Source organism: Carassius gibelio, chromosome B23 (assembly GCF_023724105.1).
Source record: "Carassius gibelio isolate Cgi1373 ecotype wild population from Czech Republic chromosome B23, carGib1.2-hapl.c, whole genome shotgun sequence".
Lineage (NCBI taxonomy): Eukaryota > Metazoa > Chordata > Actinopteri > Cypriniformes > Cyprinidae > Carassius > Carassius gibelio.
Window position 1 is genome coordinate 22,158,173 of NC_068418.1, and position 17,223 is coordinate 22,175,395.

Here is a 17,223-nt window from a genome sequence, read left to right on the forward strand (position 1 = left end):
ACTTCAACCGACAACTCAGTGCTTAGAATGATTTATTAAAATGTGCTCGAGGCCATTTTTCTGTCATGCAATTTTGCATTTGTCTCAAAAGTCATTATGCATAATGGTTTTATTTATTTTTGCCTGCTTTCTCATATAGGAAATACAGATTTCCATCGTAATTGTGAGTCAAATGTATATGTACAAAGAATCTTTAGTTAACAAGATTGTGCAGCTGATATTTATGATATCCAATCATAGCTTTCGGAAGCTGGATTTGAGATATTTTCTTCTTTATTGCAGATGAAATAATCAGCAGCCTTTGCAGCCCTCAGTAAATCCCAGCAGATGAGATAAGAGACATTCACCGAGGGTGAGTGAGTGAGCAAGAGAGGGAGATACAGTAAATAGCACATGTTAATTTAATTGAGAAACAGAAGCTGAGGTTTAAGCCAAGGCAGCACATCACTAAACACACACACACACACACACACACACACGTTCTTCAACCAACCTGTTGTCTTTTTAAAAAGCTCTGGATGCTCCATATTGATTGTCATGGTTACGTCTTCCGCAAAAGCAGATTAATCACATGCACCACAGCCACAACATGCATTCAGAAAAAATGAAATAAAACAGTCCCTGTCATATTGAAGTCAAGATAGTGAGCTTAGCAGTCACTGGAGGGAAAAACATGAATGATGGGAAGACAAAAGTGTCGGATAACGCGACAGAAAAGGATGTGAGACCAAAATTCTCAAACTGGATCCTTCGCATGATCTATGATCTCCTCCCTCCCCTCGTTTCCCCCATGCATGGTGTTGCATTTCAGCCAGTGGCACCCCTGGCTATCAAATAGGATGCATGAATGGGCTCTCGTCACTGATTACGAAGAGACAGAGAGGTGGGTGGTACAGATGCTGAGGGGAGAATCGAGCGTTGGCGGGGGGCTGGTGGGGTTCATGTTCATGTGTTGCACAGGACAAGCACTCGTTTCCAGCTCTCATAACCACATGTTGCTGTGCTGATTGACTGCGTAAACGTTCCTCCAGCTGCTTCTCTATCTGTCCGTCTCTCTCTCTCTCTCTACCTCCCTCACGTCCTCCGTTCTGCTCAGTTGTTGTGTCCTTCTCCAAGAGGCAGAGAGCTTTTCGGAGTTGCAGGCTGATGTTATTTTGAACCTCAGTAATTCAGATGCCGAGAGAGAATTGCGAGTGCTGCAGATGTGAGGTAAGAGATTTCTGCTTTGAGCAAAGTGCGTGAGGAACTGAGGTCAAAGGACTGAGATTTTGTGTGTTGTTTTAGATTCAAGGTGAAATTGGGAAGTGTTCCCAAAGCACTAAAGAGGGATTTCATTACGTGTAGCTCGCGGCTGCATGTGATGCATCTGTAGTTTGCTGGAGATGCGGGATCAACAGGTGGTTGTTTCTGTGCCGTGTCTCACACAGTGTGTGTGGTGGCAGCCGTGGACTGCGTGGAGTGGGTGATTTGGCTGTTTCTTTGGGAGTGATTCACACTCCGCTGCTCCAGGGAGAGGATGAATGGGAGGCAGGGGTTGATTATTGTCTATCACTTTGGGTTCTTCTGATTTGGGTCCCCTAGAATAGAACATGGAAGAAAGCTAGAATTATGTTTTATTTCATGTTGAGAACAATCAAAATCATATGGTTATTAAGAATGGAATTGATTTGGACTTTTAACTGCTCTGCTAGAGTCATTTAAAAAGCTTAATTTATGTTTTTTTATTTTATATTATTGATTACTTGCATGATTTAGAATCTGTTATAAATGTTCCTTAAGCAGCATATCAGCATATTACAAAAAATTGCATTTTAACATGTCGAAAACAGTTATTTTAAATTAAATTTAAATGCAGCCTTGGTGAGCATAAGAGATGAGCATAAGAGATGATTATTTTGGGGGTTTAATATCATTGATCACCTGCATGATTCAGTATCTGTTATAAATGTTTATTTAACAACATATTAGAATGATTTCTGAAGGCTCATATGACAAATGAAAACTGAAGTAATGTTGCTGGAAATTCAGCTTTGCATGACAGGAATAAATTACATTTTTAAATGTATTTAAAAAAAAAACAGTTATTCTAATTTATAATAATATGCCACATTACCTAGGTGAGCATAATAGACTTTTATTATGCTCATTATTATTATTTATTATTATTATTATCAAGGTTTTATTATCATTAGTTACCTGATTTACCCGATTTCAGCATCTGTTATTAAATCATGTTTAAAAATGATACTGACACCTTTGCTTTGTGCAGAAATGTCCGCTCCTCTCGGGACACATGATGGCAGTGTTTGACCTGTTTGGAAATGTATTGCACTTGTCTGTCCACAAGCGGCACCCCGCCAAACCTTAATCTATTAGAGAGGGGGTGGTGTTCCTCTGTGTCTGAGAGTTATGGCCATGTGGACACCTTGATGAAAGCATCTGTTTCTGTTCTGTGATAACGGGGAGCTGTTTAATCTCAAACATTTATGTCCTCTGAGAATAGCTGCTCATAAATCTTGGGCGAGTTGGCTGGGAATCGAGTTCAATTTCCAAAACACTGGCCCACTGTGGAAATTTAGCAAGTTGGATGAAAATCAGAGGATTGAGATAAATGATAATACAGTTTGCTTTTTACTCAGTTGTGTTTGCAAAAAGGTGGGAAACCTGTTTGGAAACTACCATTATTATTTTTTTCATGATTCAGTTGATGTTCCTCCTGCAATTAGATTAAATAAACAGAGATTTAAATGCTGATATTTAGTAAGACATTAGTAGTAAACAGATATAGGCTTTTCAACGCCTGATGCCATTTCAAGGCTGTGAACTGCATGTTGATGTATTATAATTAATCAAAATTATATGGCAAATTAATATTCAATATATTAATGCTAGACAATACAACTCACAGCACTTTTTTTAAGTTTGGGCTAAGTAATCTTTTTTTTTTTGTAATGAAATTTTTTTTTTTATTCTACAGGAATGCATTAAATTGATCAAAAGTGACATTAAAGAAGTGTATAGTGTAAAAAAAAAAAATATTACAATTTTTTTTTCCCTATTACTCAACAGTATAACTCAGGAAATTCATTAAAAGACTTAAGACAATGTTTGAGCTCATATTAAAATCTCTGATATGTGTAAACCTAAGCACAGTGTGAGGCATTTTTGAGATCTTTTCCGAATTTCTATTGTGGTTTTCAGACAAATCTTTCAGTTGGGGGGGGGGGGGGGGATCACAATATTTGTAAATGTCATAATTTAAGAAATCTCATCTGTGACACTTTTATTGTTTGGAGATTGCTTGTTCAAACCTCAGGAAGCTTCATGGAGTTTTCAGTTATGATTTATTTGTCAACATCTCAGATACGTCTTCTTATGTCTTACCAGAAATAAAAAAAAGACATAAGATGATTGACATATGAGGACAGAGTTCTAAAAGAAATCTTTTGGTGACAGACTTTGCATTTTGGCAATACTAAGCAAAGTCTGAGACATTATTCAGAGAGATCACCCCTGAAACTCTAGACTGAGGGCTCTGGTGTCAGGTCAGGTGTCCTTTTCTAAGGAGAGAAATCTGTGACGCATTAGCTTTCCATTTCAATTCCATTACTGTCTAAGAGAATCAATTGAAAATTTAAAGAGATCACATTTGTGCTCTGAAAACTAGTTAATTTGAGTATTATATCATGTTAATTGCTTTTTCTGGAACAGTCATTACAGGAACTGAGTGACACAGACGCTGCTCTGGTTCTGTATTGCTGTAGTCTGGGGTTCTGTGTGCTGACCTCAGGTAAAAACTGACTCGTCATGGCATCAGCGCTGCATCTGTCAGTGCAGGGCTTGTTTGATGTGCCAGAGGTTTCTCTCTGTTCTCTTTGATGCTGCTGAAGCAGACCTGCGATTTGTGTGCCAGAAATCCAGCTATGGGATGGGGGGTGGTTTGTGTGGGCCTGTCAGAGGTCTTCATTCGGACACCAGAGCGATATAGATAATGCTGTTGTCTTCTCATCTTTATTAATGCGACAGGCATGTTTTTTTATTCAGAGCACAGATACTGGACACTTAAGCCACATTTAAAATTGGTGAATGTCACTGCATAGATATGAAATATTAAACCAGGTGGCATTTATTTGAAGGACAGATTTGCATAAACACACTTTTTAAAGAAAACAGTTTGTATGATAATAAAGAATAATATAGTGTAAACACTTTTCAAAATTAGTTTTTGGTAATTTTCTTGTAGTCAAATGTTAGTTGAACATGTCCGGAGTTGATGTTATTTTTTTATTTTATCATATTTCTTTCTGTAAATATCCTTAAAATGAGATCAGTTTAACTTGAAAAACAAAATATGATTAGATAATGCATGTATCTTGTTTTCGGAGAATATACTTTGAAAGTTAATTTTTCTTAATGGAGTGTTTTTTAACCAACACCACAAAATTCTGTTAAATTTATTTTTTAAAAAAGTAGAGGAAGAGAGAGAGAGAGAGAATAGTAATAATTCAGATCCTTCATGCATTTGTGCTTTTTAAGTAAATGTATCTCGTTCTAAGGTTGTTTAGATATTTTGTCTGGACAGTCATATTTTAGTGTAAATAAAAAAATATTGACCTTTTTTATTTATTTGCATTCTGTCAGTTATTTATTTTTATTGATTATAGCAAGAACATTTTTTTAATAACAATATTAGGTAATTCAAGCCGCTTTTTAAGTACATTTATCTTGTATTAAAGTTTGGATACTTTTTTTCTGGACTTTCTGGATATTATCTTCAAAAGAAATGTATGTGTAAAATGTAAAGAAAAGTGTTTATTTATTTATGTTTTGTTTTATTGCTTAAAGCTAGATAATTCAATGCATACAAATAATTATTATTAATAATAACAATATTAATAATAATAATGCATATCTGGACTTTCATACATTGTGCACAAAAATAAACGTGTGTCCAAAGAATTTATAAAATACATTTTTATGCAGAGTTATTTATTTATTTATTAGCATTCTGCAAGATATATTGTAAAATGTAGTTTCAATGTTATCTAGGCTTTTTAGGGAAGCATCCCCTCTCACTCCCTTCTCTTCATGTGAGAAACTGCACTGGACCGAACCATCATCATGCCTGGCCTGATCAACAAGAGCAAATGGAGCGCTGTGCCTCTCAGCGTCTCAGACATCACTTCCTGTGTCAGGGGTTACACCCTGGCAATGACAGCCTCCTTGACCTATGAAAACATAGAAGATCACCCTATCGAGGGTAAGTATGCTGTCTATTTGTCTGCTTCAAATATCTCTATCGCGTAGGCACATCAAGTAAACAACATGCGATGTTGTCATCAAACTGCACTTTCCACATGTACAGCTTAAAAAAAAAAAAAAGACAACAAAGAGTAACTTAGTCATTTTCCAAAACCGCTAAGCAAATATATACAGTTTCAGTACATACCACATAGAGACGTTGTTGCTGATGCTGCTCTTGTTAAATTTCAGCCTATGGATCTGATTCTGGATCATAAATATATGCTGAATCTGACTGTTAGTCATGGTTTGTTTTGGTTGGTTTTGTCCTCACGGTGTCACAGCTTCCAAACGAGCTCAACGCAAAAGCTTACTGGCGCTCGTGATTCTTTAGCTCACGCCTCTAGGCGCTCGTGTTTTTCCGGGAAAAATCGGTACAGACTATCTTTCTCTTATGAATATAATAAAACTAAAGACTTTTTGGAGTTATGAAGGATGCAGTACTACTCTATAGGTACTCAAGATTAACAGGATATTGAGTGAAAACGAGCATATATATATATATATATATATATATATATATATATATATATATATATATATATATATATATATATATATATATATATATATATATATATATATATATATATATATATATATATATATTAAATATAATCTCAAAAGATGCTACATCATCAGGCCCAGTATTTATTTATTTTTTTGTCCAAAAGCACTTATCCTTTTCAGTTTTTGACAAAACCACAAATATGATTCTCATCCTTAGAAGAAATTGAGAAGAAATGCATGAAACTCTTTATAGTCATAGTAACATTTTGTCAGTGCCCTGAAGGAAAGAGAAACACTTGTCTTTCCCTCCCAACCTCATCAGCTATTTGTGTGAAATGTCACTGGCAGATTGCTGCTCTGTGGTCTGCAGTGGCGTATTGACTCCAACAGATTGAATTTTGCATTGATCAATGGTGAAAGCACTAAAACGATTGATTTAATTTCTTACAAATGCAAAATAAGCTTTGTGGAAGGATTGACTTTCGCTATTGGGTAATAAACAATGTGTTCTCCTCTAATCCTGTGATTTATGCAGGAATCTTTATATACCCTCTGGATGAGTGCAGCGTGGTGGTCGGGTTCGAAGTGATGATTGGCAGCCAGATAATAACCGTGCAGGTCAAAGATAAAATGAAAATCGATGACTGTTACTTGGATTTTTGCAATGCCAATGGAAGCCCACAAAACGGAGGTGGTAAGATTATATGCTCATTTATAACGCTCATCAAAGATCTTACATAGCTAATCCCTGATTCAGAGTTTAAACGTAAGGCCTGTCACAGTGACTACTGAATTTTTTACTGAATTTATGCAGCCTCATGCAATGCAAGACGTAGATAAGTTTTGTTTCCTCATTAGAATAGATTTGTTGGAATTTAGCATTACATCACTTGATCACCAATGGATCCTCCGCAGTGAATGGGTTCCATCAGAATGAGAGTCCAAACAGCTGATAAAAACATCACAGTAATCCACAGGATCCAGTCCATGAAGCAAAAAGCTGTGTGTCTGTAAGAAATGAATTAATCGAGTCTATTTTAAATAATTGATTCTGGCTAAAATACAAGTCCTGTATTCATAATGTGGGTTTCTCCAGTGAAAGGTCAACTTGCCTGAATCAGGAGAGAAATATGCACAGATCAACCACTGTTTACAAGTGAAAATGGTCTAAAATGGTTCTAAACAAATATGTTATTGGATTTTGATTTGAGAGAAAAACTTGACTTTTCACTGGAGGAAGCATTATTACGGATTATGCGCAGAGTCTTTTGGTCAGAAATTTTGTATTTGTTTCTACAAACACAGTTTTTCCCTTCACTATATGTTAATTGTTGGACTGTGGATTACTTGTGGATTATTGTGATGTTTTTTATCAGCTGCTTGGACTCTCATTATGTCGGCACCCATTCACTGCAGAGGATCCACAGGTGGAGTCAATTTTCCAAAAATTTTCATTTTTGTGTGAACTATACCTTTAACACATTTTATTAAGCTTTTTCATTAAAGTTGACTATATTTCAGAGGCTTTACTGAGGAATCTTCTTGAATCATCTTGTTGCAGGACATATCGTTTTGGATGAAGATCAGGAGAGGACAGTGCTGGTGGTCAGTCTGGGGGTCATTCCCCCTCTGGAGACCATTAATATACTGGTCAGCACCTCCTCAGAGCTCAGCACTCTCCCTAATGGGGGAATTCGGGTGAGCTCACCACCCGTCTGCTCTCCAAGAGTCCAGCGTTCTGTCAAAGAGGAGCAGGCGTTTTCACCCAGCACTGCTAGGAGGTGTGTGGTTCATTAATGTTGTAGTATTTGCACTGACACACTGTATTTACTCTTACACTGTATAGCTTCTAACAACTCCAAACTCTGGTAAGAGTGATACATTCAGTCTGAACGTTTTAACATACAGAGTCCAATTTAAAGCATAACATGTATTTTGTAGATAAGATCAGCTTTATCTGTGCTGCCCATTTTGCATTTTGTGTTGCATGTTACACTTTTTAGGACATTTAAGATTAAAGTTTAAAAATCTCCCATTGACCTGTAATGACATGTTAGACATTACACTGACATTGATATCTGTGTAATATATTTGCGTGGTGATTGAATTATGAATGATGAATGAAGGAGTTGAATGAATGAATGTTGGTTCTTTTTAGTGAATCAAAAACATACTGAAATTAAAATTTGAGATCTGAGAATTTTCTCACCTCAGGCCATCCAAGATGTAGATGGATTTGTTTGTTCATTGGAACAGGACAGATTTGGAAAAATTTTGCATTACATCACTTGCTCACCAAATGAATCTTAATAATCAACATGTAATCCAGATGACTACAGTCCATCAGTTAACGTCTTGCAAAGTGAAAAGCAGCATTTGCAAAAACACAGAAAACAGTTCTTCCTTAAGACATGGACTGCTCTTGTGTGGATTACTTGTGGATTATTATGGTGTTTTTATCAGCTGTTTGGACTCTCATTCTGATGGCACCCATTCACTGCAGAGGATCCATTGGTGAGCAATTGATGTAATTCCAAATTTCTCTAAATCTTTTTAGATGAAGAAACAATCTACATTCTGAATGGCCTGAGGGTACAGTAAGTCCATTTTAAACAATCTTCTTTTGTTTTAACTCCTTTAAATTATAACAGTTGCTGACTGGTTCTTCATATGATAGATTAAAAATCTCTGATATTGCTCTACTATTTGCACACTGAAATGCCACTTATCTTCCTTCTTACATTTATTTGCATACATCATTTTTACTGCCATCTGTTTAACCACCTCTCTAGGTATCGCATTATGTGTTGATTAAGCAAAATGTACAAAAACTGGAAATTAAACAACCAAAGACCCTACTGACTTTCATTGTATGGACGAAAACATTGAGCAATTTATGAAAATATCTCCTGCTGATTTGTTTCAGGAGGGATCAGCATCACTGTGCAGTGGGAAACCACGAGCAGACGGCCTCAGGAGTGTGTTTGGCTGCTCTGCTGGAGGAAGAGACCATCAACTCCATTGACTATGAGTTTAATTTCCAGCTTGAGATCAGAGGGCCGTATTTACTGGCAGGTCAGTTCCTCCATCCTCATGCATGAGTTTAGAATTAAATACTATTCCTCTGATTTCCAGAGAAATAAATATGAATGCATGTAAAATGTAATTCTTTATTTGGATTAAAGTGTCTGACAATAGCATACATGCAACATATATCTTGCCAACTTTGATGCATTAATAGTTTGATTTTGACTTTTAATACTGATAACATTATTTGAAACCGGTTGTTTTGCAGTATGCGTCTTCCTGCTGGAGTTTCAGGACGGTTTAGTCCTGGTCTGTTGCTCCTGCTTATTTTAGATGCTTTAGAAGTTTCTCTGTGCAGGTGTGGAAAGCCCCTCACACGCCATCCGGGCAGACGCTGACCCCTCGGCTCGCTCTGCCACCAGCATTGTGGTCACACTGGCAGACAAGTACACCTACGACTGCCCTGTGGAGATACTGATCTACCCCAGTGGTGTGTAGCACACATAATGATAATAATTATTATACTTATATCATGATCTTAAGTGTAGTCCGATTCCTGAGCAAATGGCCCTGTGCTGGTTCTTTTTAAGTGAATCAAAAACATACAGCGTGACCTGTGTAGTGCGACTCTTGAACAAATGATTCTTGTTAACTGTTTTTTTTTTCACTCAATCAAAAATGTACAGCACATCCAATGTGGTTTGACTTCCAAATGAACAATTTAATAAACTGGTTTAGTGAATTGGACATTTTCAGTGCGGCCATTGTAGTCAGATTCCTGAAAGAATGTTTCCTATAAACCTTTTTAAGCGAATCACGAACATACATCGTAACTTGTGTATTCTGATCCTTGAGTGAGTGACTCTTATGACTCTGTTCTTTTTTTAGTGAATCAAAAACATACAGCACATCCTGTGTGGTCCGACTCCCAAATGAATGATTCTCATCAGCTGATTTTTTTACTTAATCAGAAACAAATGACTCTTAGAAACCATTTCTTTGTAGTGAATCAAACATTTTCAAAGCAACCAGTGTGAATGACTCGATTAATTAGAAAGCCGTTTTTTACTGAATCAAAACATACAGCACAACCAGTGTTGTCTGGTTTCAGAACAAATGACTTTTATGATCCAGATCTTTTAGTGAATCATACACATACAGTACACATACAGTACAGCCCAACTGCTGTAGTCTGATTCATAAACAATAGAATCTGAGCTGGTTGTTTTTAGTGATTCAGAAACAGACTCTTATGAGCCACTTCTTTTAGTGAATCAAAAGTTTAAGGGAAAAAAAACATTTACAGCTAATTTAAAGTAACTGACTGGTTGTTCATATGACATGCAATAAATATGTAAAAATAAATAAATATAATTAAATATAAATGCTTAATTTGTTTAGTATAATGTTGAAAACATAGCGAACACCAATTATTGGGATGCATTTGTGCCACCTCTAAACAGATTGTGAAAAGTCATTAAAAAGTTAACACACCTTTTTGCAAGAATCATTTTAAATGTCTTTTATTCATTACTGAAATGAATAATCATCATTTGGCAATGCAATTACATTTCATATTATAAAAAATGTATTCCTTACAAGTACTAAAACAATAATTAAGGAATCATAATTGTGCAAAGGAATCAGAAAACCCCCTAGAAAACTTGGCAACATTAATGCTAAAAACCACTCAAGGCAGCAGCTAGCATCCTAGCAACTATTTCTAGTAGCAATAAGCAAACATTTTAGTCCCTTTATGAATCGGTTTTCATTGTGGACCGTCCCAGCAATGTTGTTTTTTGTCAGGCCATTTGGTCCCCACATGGACAGACAAACAAGATGACAGTCACTCTGACCTGTGCTAACTGGACAATAGAGTCGGCCTTTTAAAGCAAGCCAGTGCTAATCTCTCCATGTGCCTGAAAGCTTGTCCAAACAAGAGGCGCTTTATTAAATCATAGGCTATTGAAACATCATTCCCGGGTCCACAGCCATATAAATTCATTTCTCGCTCTATAGGCACCGTGTAGTTGAGCTCTATATTTCTTCAGCCACCCCATTATGCATCTCGACCTCCGTTGGCGTCTGGGAGGCATAAATGAATCCCTCGATGCCTCATAAGCTGCGGCGTAAGATTGCTTTACTCCACAGGTGACCCGAGGCCAGTATTGTGTAATTGAATTGATAAGGCAGCCGAGTCAAAGGGGCAAACGTTCAGCCGTATTGATGACGCCAACGCACTCTGTGTCTAAAACAGCTGCTGTTTTTAAGAAATGCCGCCACCATGGGAGTCCTTCATGTCTGGTGTGGTGTATTTTGCCGGTTCTCCCAAGGATCAAACTCAGTCAGGGATTTTTCTCTCAGAAGAAAAGACTTTATTTTAAGCAAAACAAAGTCGAGAGCTCGTTGCAAGGAGTTCTGTCGAAATGCTAGGTTGCATCTCATTATATACCCTTTACAGGGCGTTTCCAAATAGTCAAACTTTTCCTTAGGCTTGCAATTTTGATCCCTCCCTAGGGAGACGCTATGGTAAAGAGAAGAGACCCATTGCATGTTTTTCCAGATGTTTCCTGAGACTTGCTATGGTAAAGAAAAGTGGTGGTCAGGATGTTTTTTGCAGACATAGGCACATTCCTTTCACACAAAGGCTATATGATTCTAATGGAATAAAACACGTATGTATATATATGACTAGATTCATCTTGATCATACTTGATTGAGCAAAATCCCACCAATAAAAATCTTCCACATATTCTCCCCTTTGAGACTTAATAAGTCTCACATTTGATTATTCTTATCCAGAGTGCTACTCCATAATCCAGTCATATTATTTACACTACCTAGTGACTAAATAAGTCACATTGTATTATCACCAGTGACTAGATTATGAAATTCCACTCTGAGGGATTACTGGACCAAACATCTCTCTCCTTTTTTAACATGGAGTGAGTAAAAGATCCAGTATCCCTAACCCCTCTTTAATAGTAGACATTGTTAAAAACATGAATGTGCAATTGGTTCAGCATTTGCCTGGTTATCACAGTTTTGTATAAAAGGCGTAAATTACATACAGATACAAATACAAATCACATCACACATTGAATATCACAAGATTATAAGAGTTGATCTTCAGCTTAGATACCTTATGTATAAATTTCCCATTATTTTGATATTTTTGAATTTAATTTGCTTAACTGTGGCTTTGACTAGTAACCTCAATATAGGAAGTATACAGTAAAATAGTAAATATCCTGTCATTAATGCCATTCCTAAAAACTTTCCCTATTTAATTATAATCTATGCTCCCCATGCTCCTAACTGTAAATCAAACCAGTCTTACATTTTATTATCTTTTCCAACATTTTCTTTATCTACCATTCTTAGCCTTTTCAATTTGATCAGTTCTTCATTAAATGCTCCCTTCTATAAATACAGCATTTTCCCCAAACATAACACATACTTTTCCTTCTTCAATTCACAAATCTTGAGCTTTTCTATTTTGCTCCTTTCATTCTATTTGTTGCATCCAATTGCTCTATTTTCCCTTCAAATCTTCCTACATCCATATTTCCCTTCTCATAACCTTCGAATTCTTCATCTACCATTACTTAAAATTCTCTTTCCATTTTTTCTTTTCTATTTGTTGGCTCATATCTGCTCCCAAGTATTTTGATCTCAGTAGCAGTCCCATCATTCTCTCATCTTCACCAGGGAGACTCTTTGCGAGTCGTAGCAATGGTCTTTCCCTCGTTGGCAAGGGTGGGTCGTTACTAGCACGCCCTTCATCCCTCACTTCATGCTGTGTGGAGTTGTTGAAGCTGGTTGGGGTATTTTAAGGTTAGAGATGTGAACTCAGGTGTCACTCTGTAACCGTTTTGCTGATTAATGCAAGGCTCTCTTGAGATCATTTCTGCACCCTCACTGGTTCTCTTTGATGGAGCGAAGCATTCCTTGGTCTTACTGGAACTGCTGTCACCTGTAAATGGAAAACTTAAGAATTTTTTGTTAGTGTTATCAAGCATGCTAATTTGTTCATCTTGCTAGTCGTTCTTCTTGGTGTGACCTGTGGAAATGTAATGTGGGTTGAGGGCTGTCTTGGCCCCTTTTTGAGTTTTCACAATTCCTGTGCTGTCTTTACTATTTTTTAATTCCTTTCAATTTTATTCTCAACAATTTGCTTATTTAGTTATCTTTTTATTTTGTAAACTGAGTTCCACTATATCACTGGATAATTTATCTAGGCCTATGTTGCTCAGTAGCATATAGGTCTTTTGCCCTGGAAAACACTCAACCCACTGTATTTATTTTAACAGTCAGAAAGACAATATTTCATCCTTTTGACACAATCAGCTCCATCATGATATGCTGAAAAGAATGTTAAATGTGGGGTGGACAGAGCAAGCTTGCTTTGCTCTGCCTTCCCATGTTATACGCTGCGCATGTGTGGCACTGTTTTTATTTCTGCCACAACAAGGACCTAGGTACTGACCAGGAAACTTAACCAAATTCATCCATGGTCATTATTTTACTAGGCATAAGTTTGCCCTGTGGGCCCACATTCATATTTGTATACAGCTGTTTGGGCAAATTGACTGAATTGCCTCAGTGTCTCGTCAGACACTCTCTTTCATGCCATACAACACCATCATTCATACTTTTTCACTCATTCATACTTTTTCACACACTTTCACTCCCCCCCTTTTTTTTTTTTTTTTTTTTTTTTTTTTAATTGCCAAAAAATTTTGTTTTCTTTCTTTCCTTCCTTTTTCAAAATCTCATAGATGAATTTGTTTAGAATATTAGGCCTAGGCATTGGGCATTTGAGAGAGCCAATTATCATTTCTTCAAATGTCATGTGTTTGTCTAATTTAAAGTTTAGTCAAATACCTTTTTTGTTATTGCTCATGAGCAACTCTGAGAAGAGGATTGGAGATCTCTGTAAATCTTGGATCCATGGCCATTAACATTTCCATCTGGTTATCCCCAGTGATGACAGTATATGTGATTACATGATTTTGGATCTCTGGAATAATCTTTTATTCAATATTATTTTATTCAGTTTTACCTTAGAAAATTACCTTTAAACAAAATGGAGTGACCAATATTTCTATTTTCTCAACCATATATATTTTTCCTATTGTTCATCAAGATACCCTTTTTTATTTATTTATTTATTCTCTTCTTTCCCAATGCGCTCAGCATTGTTGTCAAGTATTTAGTTGTGCATTTTCCCCTAGTTGTTTAATGAAACTGTCTTACTATGCCAAATCCAGCTCCATGTTTATCTGATTGGTGAGTTAAGTACTCACTTCTGTCTGTCAAAGTTATTATTTTTTCTTTAAGACATGAGGCTGGACTGGTACCTATTGAAAAGCAGATTGAGAAAGTTAGTTAAAACACAGAATTTAAGGAAGTGCTGTGAGACCAGTGAATAATCAAGATTAAAACATAATAAATAAAATAATTAAATAAAATAATTAACATTTGAAGCAGTCTCTATAGTGTTCATTGAATATGCAGGACCTGTGCACAGAAGGCATGGAAGTCCTTCTGGTGACATCATCAGCCTGGGCTGTTGTACCGGGTCGTCAGTCTGTGATGGCACTCAAAGACCTGATGTTGTGGCGTACGGTCTCCGTTGTTTTTCTGCTTCTTCTCAGTCTGGATTCTGGTTGCTTTCTGCCAGAGTTTTGCATTTCATAATGTTCTTTTCAACCTCAGGAAAAGTCTCAAGTGAAAGATTCACCTTTTCCTGCTTTGATTCAGTCTTCTCCTTGCTGAAGTGTGTTCTTCTCTTTCAAGAGGGGAGGGGAACATCCATCAGCCCCTCCCTCTTCTTCTCTCTGCAGCTGTGTTTGCTGCTTTGCCATTCCTCAACAGACTCCATTTCATTGCTTTTCTTTGTCAAGGCACTGTTCCAGAAGTCATCTGAAAGTTTAACACTCAGAGACTGCATTAATCAAATGTACCTATGTAACTTCTGACCAAATTGTTTCTGAGCAATCAGCTCTTTTTCTAATTTTCACTTTTCAACCTCTTCTTTCAGTGGTCCCTTAATAAAAACTAAATCATCTGGTTGAAAACAGCAGTTCTCTTATTCTTTGTTAGTTAAGCAAGTTCTTCATTGCAGGAAAATAGCAAGCATTTTTCTTCTTTGCAAAATGCAGAAATCAGCTACCTTTATTATCTAAGTATACTGCAATAAAATAAAATAAACCTTCCTTTTATTACAGCATGACATGCATATGGTAAAATAAGGACTTCAATCATCATTTTTCTTCTAAATTTGCATACATGATTCAGAATAATCTAGTATTTGTGAATTAATGTTTCCTAACCAACATATTATTGTAAATAAAATAATTAAATTTAATTCTTTAAGTAACTAGTTCCCTTCCTATTGTAAAATGCCTATAGCTTTTAAATCAAAATGTCTATTAACTTGGTCACCCAATCTTGCTTTCATTCCACATTGCACAAGTTATTTCTTTTATTTTTTACATTTACACAAGCCCAATCTCTGAAACTCTGTAATGGATTAACTTTCATACTGTGTCCCAGGGATAACAAGATACAAATTCTAGATGTTTTCACGTATTAAAAAAAGTTTTAAGCACGTGCATCTTTTAAATTAATCTATTCAGACAAGTTATTAAATAATAAATGCATATCTTATTTTAATTAATTTATTATTATTTCTATATTCCACCATATCTGCCATTTCTATATTAGTCCATTTCTTGGAACATTTGTATTTATTTTTCTCTAAAACAACCTTCATACAGTTGACTTTATTGTTTTAGGGCTCCTGCATTCCTTTCTCAACACCAGCCACCCCCGTCTCTGTAACCTAATCACTCCCGAGGGATGGTCCAGGAGGGGAGAGCACCTCTTGCTCCACCCATGTAATACAACTTTAATGTGGAAACTTCCTCTCTTGCTCTCACTCCCACTGCACTGAGCTCACCAAATTTTCTCCCCTTTCACACAGACATCCTAAATGCAAAAATCTATTATAGATCTTGGTTCAAACTTTATTGATGCTAATTTCCTAAACCCATTCACACTTGCTACACTCTTTATTGAGCCAGAGTGCTTATTCTTGCATACTTTTTCCCTTTATCTAAGGGATAATCACACATTAATTGTCCTTTTATTATCAAGGCTCATCATACATTCATCCCTCTCAAGTGGATACTAGTTGTGTCCAACTCCACCCAGCCACCCTGAAGTGACGGTCCAAGAATGGTGCGCAACTTTTACCCACCCAACACAGAATTTATTTGTTCACACATTCATTCAGTCCGGACACAGATACATTCACACAACAAAACACAGCTCTTCCTAGAGCTCGCTCTACCTAGAGCGTCCTTAAGGGCCCATCTATTCAGTCCTTCGAGAATTTCACTTATACATTCTCAAAGCGGTATCCATGGGACTTTTCCTCGCGATTCCTTAACTAATCTGCTTATCCGTTTATCACTGTCCTATCTGGCACAGCTATCCGATAAACACAGACCACAGCATGCCATGTCTTTCTGCCTACACCATATTTGTCTTAAATCGAGGTTGCCTTTCAAGGCCTTCCCATTAATAACCCAAATATGTGCATGCAGTTATTTCTTCTGGAGTAAAACCCCTTTTTCAATTTAGATATCATATTATTTTTCTAAATTTGGAAGAGCAGATTTTAAGTGTCCTTACCACTCAGAGCTGACCAGTCAACAACACACACTAATTATATAAGCAAAAATGCTTACCTTATTCAATGGTGGCCACCACTGTGTGTGTGTTGCTCATCAGTCAGCTCAAAAGCAGTCGTCCACTCTGCTCCTTTCCAGTCCCTTCGTGGTCGCCAAATCTGTGGTGTATTTTGCCGGTTCTCCCAAGGATCAAACTCAGTCAGGGATTTTTCTCTCAGAAGAAAAGACTTTATTTTAAGCAAAACAAAGTCGAGAGCTCGTTGCAAGGAGTTCTGTCGAAATGCTAGGTTGCATCTCATTATATACCCTTTACAGGGTGTTTCCAAATAGTCAAACTTTTCCTTAGGCTTGCAATTTTGATCCCTCCCTAGGGAGACGCTATGGTAAAGAGAAGAGACCCATTGCATGTTTTTCCAGATGTTTCCTGAGACTTGCTATGGTAAAGAAAAGTGGTGGTCAGGATGTTTTTTGCAGACATAGGCACATTCCTTTCACACAAAGGCTATATGATTCTAATGGAATAAAACACGTATGTATATATATGACTAGATTCATCTTGATCATACTTGATTGAGCAAAATCCCACCAATAAAAATCTTCCACACTGGCAGCAATGCATCCGATCGTCTGCTGTCATAATTCACTGTTGTGTCTCCACACGGAGAGGTTATAATGCTGTACA

At 36.7% G+C, this 17,223-nt stretch overlaps 1 protein-coding gene across 1 annotated transcript in view; it reads left to right on the forward strand.

The window, feature by feature from the left end:
* Positions 1–5,075: 5,075 nt before the first annotated feature.
* LOC128011038 (von Willebrand factor A domain-containing protein 5B1-like) overlaps positions 5,076–17,223 on the forward strand; it is a 44,529-nt gene continuing 32,381 nt past the window's right edge. Inside the window, exons 1-5 of the mRNA XM_052593070.1 lie at positions 5,076–5,260; positions 6,347–6,505; positions 7,373–7,592; positions 8,738–8,886; positions 9,197–9,328. Of these exons, the coding sequence (XP_052449030.1) occupies positions 5,122–5,260; positions 6,347–6,505; positions 7,373–7,592; positions 8,738–8,886; positions 9,197–9,328 (799 nt within the window). The 5' untranslated portion in view covers positions 5,076–5,121. The remainder of the gene's footprint in view (positions 5,261–6,346; positions 6,506–7,372; positions 7,593–8,737; positions 8,887–9,196; positions 9,329–17,223) is intronic.